This window comes from Meles meles, chromosome 18 (assembly GCF_922984935.1).
Source record: "Meles meles chromosome 18, mMelMel3.1 paternal haplotype, whole genome shotgun sequence".
Lineage (NCBI taxonomy): Eukaryota > Metazoa > Chordata > Mammalia > Carnivora > Mustelidae > Meles > Meles meles.
The window spans coordinates 48,688,489-48,703,936 of record NC_060083.1 but is presented as its reverse complement, the minus strand read 5'-3'; the positions used below and the strand labels follow the sequence as shown (position 1 = coordinate 48,703,936).

The 15,448-nt window shown below is 45.0% G+C and overlaps 1 protein-coding gene across 1 annotated transcript in view; it reads left to right on the top strand.

Annotated features, from left to right (window-relative positions):
- The first annotated feature begins 1,634 nt into the window (after positions 1 to 1,634).
- The window catches only part of MARCHF10 (membrane associated ring-CH-type finger 10), a 74,585-nt gene continuing 60,771 nt past the window's right edge, over positions 1,635 to 15,448 (top strand). The window contains exons 1-2 of the mRNA XM_045985470.1: positions 1,635 to 1,724; positions 10,869 to 10,988. Of these exons, the coding sequence (XP_045841426.1) occupies positions 1,635 to 1,724; positions 10,869 to 10,988 (210 nt within the window). The remainder of the gene's footprint in view (positions 1,725 to 10,868; positions 10,989 to 15,448) is intronic.

The window sequence follows — 15,448 nt, the reverse complement described above, 5'->3', positions numbered from 1 at the left end:
TGTGAGATTCTGTGGGTTCAAACCCCAGCTCTTCCAGTTACCAGCTCTGTAACCTTAAACAAGTTACTCTGTGTCCCTTTGTGCCCCAGTCTTCTAAACTGCAAAATGGAAATCGAGTGCTTGCCTCAAGCCCTGCCTTCCTGAAGGTGGGATGAGTTACTGTGTGTAAATGTTTACAAGAGTGCCCAGCCCTACCGGAGGCCAGTCAACAGTAGCTCGGATGCCTGCCTCCTCTCCACTCCTGCCACTCAAGTGTGGTCACCATTTTATCTGGATTATCATCATTATGTTCCCAGGGGTCCTTCTACTTTCCTTTTTCGCTCCAGCCCCACCTCCACCCCCATTCATTCTCTAGAGCCCGAGGGGCCTTTGAAAATGCAAATCTAGGGCCACCTGGCAGGCTCAGTTCCGTAGAGTATGTATGACTCTTGACCTTGGGGTTGTGAGTTTGAGCCCCAGGTTGGGTGTTGAGATTACTTAAAAATAAAATCTTTAAAAAATGAAAAATAAAATAAAATGCAAATCTAACCATTCACTCCCTAGACTGGAAATTTCCAGTGACAGTTAAATGGCTCTTGGCAATCATAACCTTCCAGGCTGTCTCCCCTACAGCCCCTCCATTGCTGTTCTCCCCTCTTTCTGCTTCAACCGCACCAGCCCCCTGCTACCTGGAAGCTCCCGCACCTGCTGTCTTTTCTGCCTGAGATGCTCTCCGTCCCGCTTCTTGCCTGGCTCACTCCTTAGGAAGCCCAGTGTCATTTCCTAAGAAAAACCTTGCCCCCTAGACCATGTCATGCCCTTCCATAATAACCACCTCTCAAAGAAGTCCACATTTCCACTCCATAGCACTTATCACAATTAGGGTTCCTTTGTCAATGCTCAAAGAATTGGGATTTGAACCCACAGAGTCTCACAGCAGGGCCCACACTCTCCCCATGATGGATTCAGTGGCTACTTCAGGGGAGAAAGCCATCAGGGCTGGGTGATGATATGGATGGCGGAGGAGCTCACTAGGCAGTGTGAACATTCCCCTCCGACAATTCTGAAGGAGGGGTAGGTTCATGAGAAAACTTCATGGAGTTTGAAGTGGCTGGGGTGCAGTGAGGTTCAATGTCAGTCCTCTGCCCACCTGACTGTAAGCAACACCAAGGCAAGGGCATGTTCGTATCCTACCTAGCGCACAGCATAGTGTCTCAGTTGGAATAGGAGCACGATTGCTGAATAAGTGACTTTAAGTGACCAGGTGTTCATAACTTTACTCATTGCTAATTTTGCTAGGTTCTTGGGTTTTCTTTTCTTTTTTTTTTCTTTTGTCAAGTTGTAGAACTGCTTCTGAATCAGGTGTCTGTCAACCTAACCCCCTATGAATAACCAGGACGAGATCACTGAAGCCAGCTGATGAATGTGGCCGTGTTATTTATGCCCAGAACAGGAGGGTTGTAAGGGCATCCACACCAATACAAAGAGTCCCTGCTGGCTGAAAGGAGCATCTGTGCCTTTCAAGCAATGGAAATTAGATTAATAAAAGAATAAAAGCAATTATACTAAGATAAATCCAAATCTGGCACAGCAACGAAGGAGTATGTCACAGTACATGTATTTATCTTTTATACGCAGATTGGGGATTAAGAATCATGTTGCATGAAGCAAGGGACAGGCAGAAGTTCGTGAGTAATGTTCAGTATCTGCGGGACATGCAGCATAAGGTGGACTCTGAATATCAGGTAACTGCAAGAAACTAAAATTATCCTCCACCTCCCTTAGAGTTCCATGTGAGAATTCAGGATATAGTCGGAGTGCATGATAAGCAGTCATCGCTTCCCAAAATCCCAAACCCATCACTTCTTCAATGTGTGACCATGGAAAGTCACTTTACCTGTGTTTCCACATCTCTAAAATGAGGTTAATAACAGTACCCACTTTGGGGTGCCTGGGTGGCCCAGGTTAAGCATCTGACTCCTAATTTCAGTTCAGGTCATCTCAGGGTTGTGATATCAAGCCCTGCTTTGGGCTCTGTGCTGTGAAGTCTGCCTAGGATTCTCTCTCTCCCTCTGCCCCTCCCACCCTCTCTATAAAAAAAATGTAATAAAAAATAATAATAGTACCCACTTCATAATAGTGTCATGAAAACATAAAATAGCACTTGAAAAGTACTTAGCACAGAGCTTGGCACACAAAGCTTGTCAACGAATGACATGAAGGCTTAAATTTCATAAACCAGATAACCAGGAAAAAACCACTAAAGAGTTAATGGGGTTGACTTACCATTTATAAAATAATATGCCTTTCCACTGTCATACCACCAGAAGAAAGGTGGTTAACACATTCTCCAATAACCTAACTATTCGTCACCCTAGTAACAGTGATTACATGCAAAAACAAAACAGTCAGGGAGCCCGAGGAGTCATGATGTAATTACCCAGAGCTGGCATAGGACAAACTTGCCAGATGGGGCGTGAGATTCTGGGAGCAGTGAGAAAGTGTCGCTCAGCCTGTTGGCCAGAGGTCAACCCTCACCAATCAAGGAGGCTTGTCCTCAGCTTCAGCTGAGGATTGAAAAGTGCACCTTCCCTAAGGAAAACACAGAAATGTCGCTATTGAATTTTTCTCCTTAGCAATTTCAAATATAACCAAACCTCCTGGGTCACCAAGGAAACCAGACCGAGCTCAGTAACCTGATTTCACCTGTACAATGCAGCTTAGCTGTGGGGCTGGAAGCAGAGTCAGCAATTTCCTCCCACAACTTGCCAACCCACGTACAAGACGGTAAAAGTGAGGGAATTTCTGTAAAATGAATAAGAACATAAATAGCTGAACTGGTCACACTGGGAATCCATCTGCTTTTCACCTAGATGCCTCTGCCACCTGACCCTCATTTGGAAATGCTTGTTTGAAATTGTCTCCAGAACAAACATGTAAGAAAATCAATCTTATTATTTGATGGTCTCTGCTGAAGAAAATCACACAACTGTGTGGCCTGAAGTCACTGGGGTTTTGTCTAATTTCATAGGCCATTCATAGGACATTCATGTCCTTAGTAATAAGGATACTTTCAACACTGCCCTTAAAAATAACAATACCTATCAAGTGCCTACAACGTCCTAAACAAAGTCCCTTCTCTCCCAGAGTTCTTATTCTGGAATTGAGAAACAAACAAAACACACAAGTAAATAAATACGTGAAATAGTTTTGATTAATGGTAGATATAAGGAGGCAAACAGAGGTAACTGTAACTGGCGGGGGGTGATGCTCCCTTATACAGGTAGGGAAGCCTCTTTGGGGGAGTAACATTTGGTTGTAGAGGTAAAAGATGGGAAAGAGCCGGCCAGAGCATCCTGAGCAGACGGAAATCAAGTGCAAAGGCCCTGAGGCAGGAACTAACTTGACGCTCTGGAAGAAACAAAAGAAGGCCAGAGTGGCTGAACCACATTGATCAAGGGAGAATGTGGCATGTAACAAGGTAGGAGAAGTAAATGGGGCCAGATCATGTTGAATCTCTCAGGACAAAATTTGGTGTTTGGAGTTTATTCTTAGGGAGAATTATTGGGATGATTTTAAGCAGGGAAGCGGCACGATCTGATTTGCAGTGTTTAAAGATAGCTCTTGCTAGGGAAGCAGCAGAAAAACTTGGTAAGGAACTCTGATAGAAACCTGGGGGAGAAATGATGGTGGCTCGGACCCAGGGGTAGGAGTGGAGGTGGTGAGAAGTGGCTCAACCCAGGGAACAGGAGCAGAACTGCCATCATGCCCATATACGGAGAGGTGGAGTGAGGGAGATAACGGGAGCGAAGGCTGACTCACATCAACATGCTTACTCGTCCATCAGCTCCCTCTGTCATCATAGGTTTTCAACCTTCCTACTTTTTTCAGACCTGCAATCCCCACACTTTCAACAAAGAACTTCTCTTCCTGTTTTATACACACAGGAAATAAGGCAAAGGACCCAAGTCCATCAGGTAGGAAGCCTCGCCACTCCTCCCCTTCCATTCCAGGCTACACAACCCCCCAGCCCTCAAGTCCCCACGGGGAAGTTACACTCTCTGGGCCAGCACCTGGCCTGGCCCGAGCTCTTGGCCCGCACCCCACTGTGTCCAGCCCTTCTCCATCCAGGAACTAGTTGTCTGGATCTTTGACATTTCCTTCCTTCTAATTGGCTCAGCCTACTAACATGCTCAAGTCCCTCCTGTACTGAGAACAAAAGAACAAAGCTACAGGACACACGGTCCTTCTCTAGCCACAGACTTGGCACTGTCCCCAAGGTGTCCCCAACCTGCTACATTTCTATCTCCACTCCCCCCATTCATTTCTAACCCGCTGCAACCTGGCTGCCCCCTCCCCTCCCCTCTCCTGAAGTTGTTCTAAGATCAGTAGCCAAATTCAAGGGACATCTTTTTAGTCTTTGTTTTCTGAAGCTTTATCTACATTTGACACTATCACTCCTTCCTTCCCAAAACATTACTCCTTTGGCTTTCTGACAGCACATTCTGCTGATTTTCCTTCTGTTTCTCTCACATTCTTCTCCCTGCCCCACAAATGTTAATTCCCCTGGTTTCCAACAGCCTAGCTTTCTTTCAACTTACAAGGTCTCTGTGACCAATCTCTTCCCTCCCATGTTTTTAACTATCACTCATAGACTAATACCTGTAACCCCGAGTCTCCCCAAAGTGTCACATCACATGCACACCTGCCTGTTGGGACATTTCCATCTGGATGTCACACAGGCATCTCAGTATGTCCACCCCCTGCCATCCTCCTCTGTATTTAAGCCTTCCCCAACTCCTTTCTCTCCCTCACCACCATATCCCACCTGTTACCAAGCCCTGCCACTGTTACCTATCAACTCATGAACTTGTGCCTTCCTTTTCATCCCATCGCCACCACCCTGGTTCCCATCTCCACAGTTTCTCTCCAAGATCATTACAATGTCCTTATTACCAGTCTCCTTGCCTCCAACCTTGGCATCCTTCAGACTGCTTTTTTGAAAGGCAGGTCCAAGACCCAAGAACCATAAACAGAGCAGCCTAAATCTTCACTGCTTCTCTGACCTCCCCTTCCCTCTTCTTTACTCTCTTGACAAGGGTGGTAAAGACTGCAATTTGAATTTAGAACTAAATGGAACCTCTGTACTCCCACCACACCCTTCTTTTAAAGCCCTCTTTATTGAGGTATAATTCACATATCATAAAATTCACCTGTTTTAAGTGTATAATTTAATGACTTGCAGCAAATTTACCAAATCTGCAGCCATCACCACCATCCAGCTTTACAACATTTCCATCACTCCAATACCAAAGTGCCCTTTCATACCTCCTTTATGTTGTTTATGAAATTGTACTGAAATTGTCTTCCGGGTGACTTCCCCTCAATCTGGACCACAGCTTCCTAAAGGCAGGGATGGAGTCTTACTCTTCTGTGTTGAACTGAACACCCTGCCATTGATGTGAGCCAGCATTACCTAACTTGACCACCAACTCTGTTTATCAGTCTTAGATTCAGCTGACTTGTAACTATTTCTCAAGGTCAAGTCCCCCTCATTGAGCATTTTCAAAACCACTCACCACAAAGTCTGCAAAAAATAAATACGGTTGTCTTTAATATGTTCGGAGTATTGTTGAATTAAATATATAGCAATCCACAGAAATGACTTTGAGAGGAACAGTGGTGAGCTATTTGTATGATTTAGTCTCTCCCTTGTCTTGTTCCAGAAAGGATTTAAAGTAGGGGTTTAAGAATCAACCACGTGACCTTAATAACCCCTCAATAACTTGGTCCATGTATGACCCGAATATATGTAGATAATTTACTAAGATAGACTTTACAACGGGTCGATATTGAAATGTTGGCTCTTCAGTGAGTTTGGCCCAAGGAATCCCAGCTTTCACTCCCAGGGCAGCAAACTGCTTGGACGCTACGGACTCCCCATTTCAGGGTGTACAAATATTGTAAGACCTAATAGCCAGATAGGACTCCTAAATCACAGACATTTGCTACAGATTCCTTCCTATGCTTCACTCACCTTTAATGAACTGGCTCAAATTGAAGCCCTTGCAAACCTCCTGTGTACACTATTCCTGCAACATCCTAAAATATGCTAAGGGTTGGTGCGCACCAGATTAGCAGTGCCTTTACAGGTCTGTGTGCCGGCACCAGGAGAGGTGGCTTAAACCCACCCTGAGTTATTTTGATGCTGCTGCTTTCAGTGGTTGGGTGGGACCCTTTTGAAAAAACAAGAGGAAATAAACATCTATTTGGCACACTACCTGCTATTTCAGAATCTGGTAGCTAGTACGTAACTACATGCCATCTCAGGATTTGGCTCTGTTTCTTCAAGGGTGGTCACGCTGCATGGATTTTTTTTCCTTCCTTCCTTTTGGTCAAACATGTTTATGTAACTTGAGGCAGAATTTAGCCATTAATGTCTACTGAAAGCTGGAGAGAAAGATTACACTTGGCATTTCAGAATGATGTTCCGTGATCTATCAAATGTGTTCGGATGGGTTTCATTTCCTGTCATTTATTCATCCTGATCTTTCAAGGACTGAGCAAACAACTTAACGTGACCCTATAAACTTGTTCAAGGACATGAGAGGTGACAATGCCAGGTGGCAGGGGCTTGGGACCGTCCATTCAGGGGGTTGAGGGAGTAAATTCAGCTTCCCCTCCCATGGGAGCCAAGGGGAGGAGTCTCTGTTCTGCTCACCTCTGAGGCATGTGCTCTGTCCTCTCCACAGACAGAACAAGAAAAGAAACTCATTTGAGGGAAATAGAGTGTCAGATTGTTTTTACACCTCTGATTCCTTCACCTCTTAAAACTAATGAGCTTGAATAATGCCACGGATGATAATTAAACCCCCCAATTCCAGGTTATGCATGTTAGATCAAAAGAACAACAGAAAAGTACCAACCGAAGCAGTGGCAAGTCCCACTTCTCAAAATACTTGGACGCTCAGAGCAATGATAACCTTGGCGGAGGCCACCGCGCTTGAGAGGTACAGATGCCGTCATGGTCTTGGGGTTTTTTGGACTGGAACCCTGGGCCTGGGAAAGTGTTCCTAAGGCCCAGTGGCTTCTTAAGGCCCAGGAGCCCAGATGAGGACTTGAAGGCAGGGCTGATAATCAAATAAGCTCATGAAACTGAGCACACACACCAACCCCCAAAGTCAGAAAGCTGCAACACTGAAGAAAAAGCGCTTTAGAAGGTACCCTGACGGACTGAGGGCAGGATCGCTTCAGTTGTCTGGCTGGGGAACTTCGGGCCTAGGAAACAGTCCTCTGCCTCCAGGGCACAAAAACAAGGAGGAAGCTCAGGCCCAGACAGAAAGATTCTTTCTTCTTCCCTGACCAGGATCTGAGTCATGTGATTTGGCAAAGGCTGGCTTTGGAAACAGAAGTAAACCAGGCAGTGGGATCAGAAACAACAATTAATGCCTAATGATGATAATGACAGTGATGATGGTGATGATGGCGGTGATGAGCACCTCTCACTGAACACTCGCCAGGAGCCACTCTGCCAAGCGTCCTGCCAACAGGGCCCCAGGCTCCCCGGCAATCTGGCGGCACCAGGCATCTCCCTCTTACAGATGAGGGAAGCAAGAATCAATAGCGTTAGTCAGCCTGTCTAAGGTCACGTTGCAAGAAAGTGGCAGAGCTGGGGTTTGTCGTGTTTACCCGTATTGAGCTACAGTGAGTCACGGAACCCACGTCATCTCCCACAGGCATATATGCACACTCTGTGTTCTGCCCCCACAGTGGGAGCCTGTGCTCTGGAGGCAGCCTGCCTGCGCTCCGTGGTCAGAGGGATGGGCTGGGGGGGGGGGGGGGGGGAGGCAGAGTCAGAGGAGTGAAAGAGGAACCCTCCCCCTGCCAGGAGGAAATAAGGAGTTACCTGAAGCCTTCAATTTTAAGACTGCCCTCAGCCAGTTCCGTCACATGAACAGAAACTTTTTTATAGCAATCTAGCTCCAGACGTGTGGAATTGAAAGGGGAATATTTTTTAAGTTCCAGGGGAAGGGGAGCCCCTGATGATCACGAGTTAACACATCAGTTCTTCCTCCCCATCCTATGGATTTCACACTCTGCCCTGTCACTTCAGGACCCCCAATGTGGAAACATCAGCATCAAAAATGGCAAAAAACAAAACAAAACAAAAAACCCAAACAAAAAAACACACAACAAAAACAACAACAACAACAACAAAAATCATTCACGTTTACAAATAACAAGAAAACTAGCCCCTGGGGGACTAGGGGCAGTTATGGCTCGGGTCCTGCTATTTCTAGGACTGGAAGTCTGGACTCGCCTCTGTCCCTATGTTCCTTCAACTGGGCAAAGCTATCACTTCAAGAGGACCGATGTCTGATTTACACAGAAAGATTGCTTGACTGTATCAAGATAAAAATTACCCACCCTCACACCGGTTTGTTCTCGAGCTTCTCTGAGAGGAGGAGGCATAAGGAACGAGAGGGGGAAAAAATTTTTTTTGACACTGCAAACCATTCTACTCCTCCTCCCCTTTTGGTAAAGAAATATTTAAGTTGCATGCATTCTTGGATAGAATTTTCAAAAAACACTCAACCCACAAGAATTCTGTTCATCCCACAAAATCTGCCTTGGTCCTGCGTGCATTTGCTAACACTGTCCTCCACTTTGAGCCTATCAGCATTTGCTGCTTGCGCCTGTAATCCCAGTCGGTTAGGATAACACAGACATCTGCCGCTCCAGGAAACAACACTCCCAGCCAGGGCTCCTCCCAAACAGGCTCCAATCTGAAGTTACTGGAAAGGGAATGGAAAAGAGGCCCATCATCACTTAAACGTCACTAAACTCTCCGACTAACTCTCTCCAGTTTTACTTTGGTGTACTTTCTTACTTGGTGTTTAACTTATCATAGTTACTGTCCAGTACTTTTAGGGGTTTTCTTGTTCAAATTATTTATTAAAACAGATACTGCCAGGACACCTGGGTGGCTCAGTGGGTTGAGAGTCCGACTCTTGATTTTGGCACAGGTCGTGACCTCAGGGTCTTGGGATCGAGTCCTGTGTCAGGCTTCATGCTCAGCAGGGAGTCTGCTTGAGATTCTCTCGCCTTCTTTCTGCACCCCCCCAAATAATTAATTTAGAAAAAAAACACTGCCCAGGATTTAGTAAAATGGCTTACTATCTGGATAGTATAGTTTCTGAAAACTGGATTAACGTGAGACAGGGAAAAGGGGGGGGGGGCAACCATTTCAGATTGCTCTCCCTTTCCAAATAAGGCAGGCTGGAACCGTCCTTTTCTACAGGATTCCGCTTGCTGCAGGTACCACCTGGCTGCTGTGTATGAGCCCTGAGGCCAGGGCTTCACCAGCACCTCGGTTGGGAAGCAGTGCCACAGGCTCGCTGTTCCCAATTCCAGGCAGTAAAAGTTTTGTTAATATCAGGTCATTTCTATTTTTAACCACGTAGCATAATATTAGGCTTTCCCAGAGGCGTGAAATTCTGGCAAGTCCTTCCACATCAAGGAAGGAGATGCATTTTCTAACAAAGGGGAGAAATGCAGGAGGAATCTTTCCTTTCTCAACCCAGCCAGGAAGGGGAGATGTCAGGCCCTGTTTAGTAACAGTATTGTTGGTCTTTACGTTGCCCTTCTTTACCGTGACAGCAGATAATTTGGCTCTAGCGGCGCAAAGGTGAATTCGGGCACTGAATCTATAGAAATGCTCCAAGAAGTTTTACTATTTTAAACTATTTAAAATATCAGTTGAAACCCCCATAGCACCTGATATCCTTGGGGTTTTTTTCTGTCCTGGTCCTGGAGAAGAAATATATTGGTATCAGATTTTCTCTTAATTTTGTTTTTTTTAAAAGATGGACAATTTTTTTGCTGGTTACTTTATTTTTATTTTTTTACTGTTTTGTATTTGGGAATTGATATTTCCCTCTGAAACAATAATGCAATTCAGTGAACATTAAATGCTAGATGCTGGGGGATTCAGAAGATAAGAGGTGGTCCTTACCCCGAGGGTTCTCACTGATCAGCAGGAGACACAGGCTCAAAACAACTAAATACAACAGTTAAAAAAAAATTGCACAATTCAAGCTGTGTCTGTATAAAGGAGCAATTACTTTGGCCTGGGGAAGAGGAGCAAGGCAAGGCAAGAGATGCCACGTGAGCTGGATCTGAACAGATCTGCAGGGTTTGCTAGCCTGTGAACATCCCATGAAGGGCATTCCGAGTGAAAGGAAGCTCACGTGCTAACGCTCTCATGTAGGAAAAGTCTTCCCGGAACCAGGTGTGATCCAAGAGGTCAGAGTCAAGCAGCGACAGAACGAGGGGATTCAGAAGAGCGAGGCAGAGGGGAAGCTGATACTGTGTATCTGGTACTTTCTGCCTTAAGAAGGCAATTGTTGGGGAAATATTTGTCAAAACACCTCTTGGTGTGTTGATTTTAATTTATTAAAACAGTGACTTTTTTTTTTTATAAATGCCTGGGTTTTGTTTATACTTTTTTTTAAAAAAAGATTTTACTTATTTACTTGACAGAGATCACAAGTAGGCAGAGAGGCAGGCAGAGAAAGAGTGGGAGAAGCAGGCTCCCCGCTGAGCAGAGAGCCCCATGCAGGGCTCGATCCCAGGACCCTGGGATCATGACCTGAGCCAAAGGCAGAGGCTTTAACCCACTGAGCCACCCAGGTGCCCCACTGACCTGGTATTTTGGGCAAAGAGAAGAGAGAATGATGCCCGGCTGAGTGTCCTCACACTTGGTAAAGGTGTTGTTGAGCCCTTAGAGATGGACGTTATGTATTTCATGCTCCTCATGATAGGAATTAAGCAAAAAGTTATAAAGCCTGTCGAAGACCTAAGCCAAGGAAACATTTTTTGTTCTGCAGGCTTGTCTGAGACGACAGGAATATAGAAGAGACCCAAATGAGAAGAAAAGAGATCAATTTGGGGGGCCAGAGACAAATTTGGAGAGATCCCGGTTTTCAAGTGGGTCATCTTCCAAACAGGTACTTAGAACTCTGGGAGATCTCCTCCTCCTGCTTCTGCTGCTGCTGCTGTGTGTGTGTGTGTGTGTGTGTGCACGCGCGCGCACGTCACCTAGGAAAAAGCCAACTCAAAAAGGTGTTGGAGAATCCTAAAGGTCAGGATGGGGAGATGCAGGGGCAAGAGCTCCCATCCTGGGTACCATCCAGGAGGCTCCTTTGTGGTGCAACTGTCCCCCTTCACTCCTGTTGGGCCTTGATCATCTTTCCTGATGGGGATCATCTCTGAGGCACCATCCAAGTCAGAAATGCAACTCAAGCCTCAAGAGCTGAGGCTAAGATGAATAAGTCCATCAGAGAAAGACAATTATCATACGGTCTCACTCATGTGTGGAATATAAGGAATAGCGCAGAGGATCATAGGGACAGGGAGAGAAAATGGAATGGGAAACATCAGACAGGGAGAAAAACCATGAGAGACTCTGGACTCCGGAAAACAATCTGAGGGCTGCAGAAAGGGAGGTGGGTGGAGGGATGGGGTAACCAGGTGATGGACATCACATCATGTGATGGACACTGGGCGTTATATGCAACTAATGAATCACTGAACTTTACATCAAAAATTAATGATGTATTATATGTCGGCTAATTGAATTTAAATTTTAAAAAATGGGGGAAAAAAAAAAGAGTTGAGGCACTGGGCTTTCTAAAGCATATCACCATCTTCCTATCTCTACACCTGCATCAATGTCTATCTGCTCTATGGCCATATCCATGGCCATACGATGGATACAGATATAGAGATATACATGTGTATGGGCTTCTAGTCTAACTCACTGCATTGCTTAATCTTGTTTTTAAATAGAGTAAAATGTAGTAATAACTGCACCCTGTAATAAATTATTCAAGTATTTTTGTCTGGATGATAATAAAAAATAATTAGATCAATATCATTGTGATATGATGATGATAATAGTTGTAGTTACCATTATCTGAGTGCTTACAGTGTTCCAGCACCATGCCCAGCATTTTATAAATATTGGCTTATTTAATTCTCATAAATCTCTATGTATTTACCTTATTTAATGAGAACCTGAGCCTCAGAAGAGATAAGAAACTTGACCCAAGACTTTACAGCCGGTGTGTGGTGGAGTCAGGGGTCCTTTGCAGTCAGTCTAACCCAGGGAGTGTGCTCTGAACCACTGAACTAAATGATCATATTTCATCTTATCTGAGTACGAATTTTACTTATCCTATGTAAGTACTAAATACCACAAGCTGCATTCAACACTGTTTGTTGGCATGGCGAATTGATTTAAGATGAGTAATATGCCTTTTATGAATTCTTATTTAATATTTTATGCCTACGATGTACTCTAGAGGATGAACTCTCTCTGGCAGCAGCGTGGATCCCAGAGATAGATCCTAGATACCTCGTATCAATCAAGTTCTCGTTGGGATTTCTCCTCTAATCTGGGATGCTCACACTGTGGTTATTTAATGCTCAAAGGATACCTTAAAAACATCGATGATTGATGTTTATGGATGTAGATGTATCCCTGGGTGAGATCTATGCTCCCTATTAAGAAACATGAAATCACACAAATATTCCACCTAGAGTCTGAAGGGGAAAGAGACTCTTACAATATTGGCACCATCAAGAAGAACATACCACCTCGGTCGTTCCCTGTTAGTCAAAGATGAAATAGAACGCCTGCTGCTGATTAAACTTACGGAATGAGATTAATCCAAAAATTAAATCTAGTTTGGCTAGAACAGCACATTTTTAGCATTAAGATAAATTCTCACATTTTTTGCACATAGAACAAAACTCAAGGACAGATCAAAAACTGTGATGTAAGCCGAACAGTAACACGGAACACTCTTCCTAGACTGGTAAACAAATGGGCAGCTGGGTTCTTGTATTTTCATGCAAAGACTGACATGCATGGCCATGGCCACTTTGCATGGTGATGCCTGCACATTCGGGATATTCTAGGACTGGAAGTTTCATGCTCCTCTCCATAAACTTTGAAAGACAGGCTGTTGACAGATTTCTGTAGTTTTCTTCTCTACGCTATAGAAATTATTCATTCTGTAAATCATCATTGCAAAACACTCAGACCATATCTAAAAAAGTATACGGTTGTAAAAGTAATGATGAAATAAGGATAAAAATATGTGGTCAGATGCACAAAACTGGCCATTTCCAAAGTCTAAGAACAGGATTTTTCATGTTTGTACTGTCTCTGTACCTCAGTCTGCCAGAGAAACCAAAACAACATGACTTACATAATCTCAATTTTTTTCCAGGTAATGATATCCCAAGGGTTTGGGCCTCGATTATACAAGTGCCTTCAAGGTCACATCTTCTCTATCAAGAAGAGTGACAAAACCAGAATTTTCCACAGTGCAATTCACCTCTGCTTTGCTCTCTGTATTACTGATAATTCTTTGGGGGATACTGGAGGATTTGCCTCTGGATACAAAGCACAGGAAGGGCAGGGGGAGTGAAAAGGTCATTGAATGCGTCACTCATCAGCCATATGACTTGTGCGCTCGTTATGTTGATTTCTGCCCCCCTCCCTACCACCCTAGCCTGCTTAGTCCTTCAACTTCTGCTTCTCACGAGATAAACCAGATAGAGAACTCTTCAGCCCCCAGGATCATGGGTCAAGTGGGAGCATTCCCCTCCCAGGTTTGGACCCCTGCCCAAAAGTCTCTGAAAATCTGCTTGTAAGTAAACCTTCACGGCCTGGGCCTGCCCTGCTATATTTCAAGGGAATACAGAACTTATCAAACCTCTTTTTAGAGGCTCCTTGGTGCCTGGAGTCAGTCTCCCAGAGGAAGCAGCAAGAATGCTAGTACCTGCCCAAGGAGAGCGCAGACCAGCCCCGATTTGCAGAGCTCAATGAGTTCAACGCCATGTCGGGCACTGCAGTTGCCGGCTGATCACTGGTCAATGAGAAAAGAGCAGCAGGAAGATCCAGTTCCATGCGTAGGGGTAAACCTAACCAAAGCCCTCCTCCACAGGTGAACATCCCCCTAAGTAATTCCCTTCTAGAGAGAGACTCCTGCGGCTGAAAACACCAAGGAACGTGTTGCCTCTGATTTGCAAAGGAGAATTCGTTCCGATTGAGCAGGTAGTATGAAGTGGGTTGCTTAATCCTCTCACTGCGTGAGGCACCACCACCAAATTCTGACGCTTGTACTGCAGTTTCTGCCACTCGTTCCTTCCTTGACCCAGTCTCCTTGACCCCGTCTCAGATGATCACAATGCTGACGGACCTGGTATTAGTGAGACATTCACCATCAAGTACGAGACCCAGTATCAAGCCATTATTTCCAGACACCTGTCTAGAGGGGGCAGATCCCCCAATGCACAGTTAACACTGCGGCCACTCCATTGTGTGCAATGGCTTCCTCGCCACCAGTGGCTTCAACAGCGCCTTAGGCCGAGGATGTGTTACACCTAAATCCAAGACGGAGCAATAACCATCAAGCTCATGCTGCGATGTTCTTTAAAGCGTTACCTCCTAAATACATTTAAGTTAGTGGTGCGGCAAAGTAGAAAGAACGCTTATCATCAAGGGCCATCTCTGTCCCTCATTATAGTGTGAATTCAGACAAACCACTTCTAAGCACTTCAGCTTCCCATCAAGGAGATACTTATTAATGCTTATCTCGTGGGATTGGTGGGAGAACAAGTGAGACTCTTGCGTTCATACTAACATTAGATTACATTATAAATTACCTTGGTGTCCGACTAGCCACAAATGGTGCTCTTATAGGTATCAGTGGCAGAGCAGGTTCTGAGGCTTCTGGAATACCTTCTTTCATCTCAGCCGTATCCCAGGCCACATTTCTAAACACCAACTCAATTTTTTTTTTAAAGATTTTTTATTTATTTATTTGACAGAGAGAGATCACAAGTAGATAGAGAGGCAGGCAGAGAGAGAGAGAGGGAAGCAGGCTCCCTGCTGAGCAGAGAGCCCGATGCGGGACTCGATCCCAGGACCCTGAGATCATGACCTGAGCTGAAGGCAGCGGCTTAACCCACTGAGCCACCCAGGCGCCCACCAACTCAATTTTAAAAGGCAACTTAATTTTGGACTCAAAATTTCAAAGTGACATGCAACCATATTAACCATTTAATCAGAGTAGAATAAGTAGGGAAATACACAGCACCTCAATCTAGTCAACTAGGAGTTGGATGAGTAGTAGACTAGAAAGCAGTCTCTCAGCACCAGCAGGAAACCGTGTCCCCAGGACAGCTGCTGGCCTACAGGAGCCTGCTGTAATTGACGGGATATTTCACCCTCCCAAACCTTCACAGAGAAGAAACAGGAGCCCTGATTTCCCCATGGAAAATGATGAAAATGATTAGCCCAGGACTTGGGGTGGAGGGAGCAGCAACCTTCTATGAAGAGGGACGTCATGAGCTCTTCTCATCTTCTGTCCTTGCTGGAAGGGATGCTGTTCCA